The sequence below is a fragment of the Sinocyclocheilus rhinocerous genome, unplaced genomic scaffold, assembly GCF_001515625.1.
Source record: "Sinocyclocheilus rhinocerous isolate Xijiao unplaced genomic scaffold, SAMN03320098_v1.1 scaffold720, whole genome shotgun sequence".
Lineage (NCBI taxonomy): Eukaryota > Metazoa > Chordata > Actinopteri > Cypriniformes > Cyprinidae > Sinocyclocheilus > Sinocyclocheilus rhinocerous.
In genome coordinates this window covers 17,140-19,722 of record NW_015653468.1, presented here as the reverse complement: position 1 = coordinate 19,722, position 2,583 = coordinate 17,140, and the positions used below count along the sequence as shown (strand labels likewise).

General features: G+C 43.9%; 1 protein-coding gene across 1 annotated transcript; it reads left to right on the top strand.

The window, feature by feature from the left end:
* Nucleotides 1-587: 587 nt before the first annotated feature.
* On the top strand, nucleotides 588-2,358 carry LOC107716028 (nanos homolog 1-like). Its single transcript, XM_016522341.1, has one exon. It carries the CDS (start codon nucleotides 837-839, stop codon nucleotides 1,536-1,538), a length of 702 nt encoding a protein of 233 aa, XP_016377827.1. The 5' UTR covers nucleotides 588-836; the 3' UTR covers nucleotides 1,539-2,358.
* The last annotated feature ends 225 nt before the right edge of the window (nucleotides 2,359-2,583 follow it).

Here is a 2,583-nt window from a genome sequence, read left to right as displayed (position 1 = left end):
TATTTTTTATTAAAATAGTATGCAAAACCTTTTCCCCGCTCTATATACAGGTTTCGCATATTATTTTATTAGTAGTAGTATTATTAAATATAATTACATTTTTAAGAAGATTTTGTCAAAGTCAGTGTGGCACAACAAGTATGCATGACGCCATTTTGTTGTCACGTGACAAGAAAACCATACAACAGAGAAGACCCTTTTAGGCCCCCACCAATGTGTGTCAATATTATTAAGTTTTGTTGTTGTTGTTTTTTTAATGCAATTAAAGTATTTTAACATTTCTAAAACATTTTTGAGTCACTGACTGAATCAAAATGTTGTTGAAAATGCATGCAACCAACATGCAAGATTACTTTTCTAAGTATCAAGAACTTATTCGAACACAACTGTGTTTGGAGTAAACAAAAATAAAATAAATAAAAACCTCTTGGACATGATTATGCGTCATTGACCCTTAGAATTAAGAAAGAAAGGGAAAATATGTGATACGAATAAAGCGTAATCTCTCACTAACGAGCACTTCTTGGTGTGTTTTGCCATCACAAAGCAGTGCCTGGTATCATTCCACTGCAGTGAACAGTCGCTGGTCGTGCAGGAAGAAAACACGCTGTGGATCTGCTGCTCAGAAGCTTGGTTTGAAAAAGAGCCCCGCCCTCCTCCTGCCTCTCCTGGAGCCTTATAACCAGATGCCTGTTCTTCAGACTCACATACCCAAGAAACGCACCGGACTTGAGCACAGTTACGACCCCGGTGAGCAGACAGAAAGCAACCTGACGGAATATACGCGGTTCGCATTTGTTTGTTTTTGAGAAGCGTCTTGGCTGAGCGAAGAAGACATGGATTTTCTGAACCACAACTACTTGAGCGCGCGCACGCCCTACGATTACACCTTCAATTTTTGGAATGACTATCTCGGCCTCTCCACGCTGGTCACCAAGAACAACCAGCATAGCGTCCCCCAGAGTCCCAACTCCATCACGGAGTCCCTGAAAGCCACCCTGGGCTTGGACGACAGCCCTCCGTGCCCGTGCGTAATCGCGGCCGGCGGCGACGGCGACAGCGGAGGACACCTGGACTCCTGCTGCTGCCCCCCGCCCGCACCCATCTCCATCCTGGACCTGAAGGAGCGCTTCTCCATCCTGAGCCCCTTCCAGAACCAGAACCAGGGAACGGGAGGGCTGCTGCACTCCTCCCAGGAGCGGGAGATGGGCATCGGCGGGAGCTTCGCAGGATTCGATCTGTTCGGCGTGGAGAGGAAGATGAGGAAACCGGTGGCGCGCAATAAGCAGGAGCCCAAGATCTGCGTCTTCTGTCGGAATAACGGCGCGCCGGAGGAGGTGTACGGCTCGCACGTCCTGAAAACCCCGGATGGGAGGGTGGTGTGCCCGATCCTGCGGGCGTACACATGCCCCCTATGCAGTGCCAACGGGGACAACGCGCATACTATAAAATACTGCCCTCTCTCCAAAGACCAGCCTGCCCAGAGAGTGCTGAGGGGAGGCAGAGCTGTGGGTGGTAAGCGAGTGAAAATCTTCTAAAAAGACTCCTATAGACTTACATGTATTGCACTGAACAATTTCTTTCAGATTACTGTTCTGATTGACTGGCTTTCCGAGACTTAACTACTAGGCAAACAAATAAGATGATATCAATGTTTTGTTAAACGAAAAAAAAAATCTCTTATATTTTTATAGATACTTTATTTCCATAGTTTATTGCATACTTTATTCATAAAAAGCTATTTTTTTTTCCTTTTCACGCATAGGTTTTAGATGTTTATTCACGATTCATAGTCACGTTTTGTGTGAAATAAGATGTTATTTTTCTTTAAATTGGAAAAACGTGAATGTTGGCACCAGAGGAGTTACTCTTCTGTTCAACTCAAGTATTTTCTTTACTGTAAGCTAAGCTTGCACCTCGTTTTTGTCTTTAAACCAAAGTTTATTTTGCCATTAAGCGATTTTAAAGAATGTTCCACATGTCTGCATTTATTAACTTTAGTCCCATTCCGCTCTCTCTTGAAAGTCCACTCCGCAATTTCCTGACATTTGCCAGCACGGACGCGCAGAGCAACACAATAGAGGCTCTGTTGCGCGTTAATGTTGTCAGCATAACTTCATAATCGGCCAAATTATCTCCAACCCCACTGACAGAGCTGGGCATTTTACATTGCAGGGTCCATGTTACAGATGTTACATTACTAATATTAAGTACATTTCCAGCAGCTCCATAAAGCAGTGTTGCTTATTAGTGCGTAGCATGAACGCTGTAATGTAAAGTGTGACCGCAGGCTATTCTTCTGTATGAGGTGCCCTTTCAATGTTTACACCCCTAGTAAGGGGAACACACACTGGAGGGAAAAAAAAATATATCCTATGGGTGCCTCTCTTCAGCTCCATACAAATTTCACCTTCTCCAAAACATCCTGGGTGAGCAAAGGGGAAAGGGAGAGGTTTATGTCAAACAAACAAAGGGTCCACGGTGGAATATAGCACGTATGAATGTTCTTAATAAAAAAGCTTTACTTGCAGGACTGCACATTTCTGACAGTTATGTTTACCAAAGGAATTCCATTTTAATGAA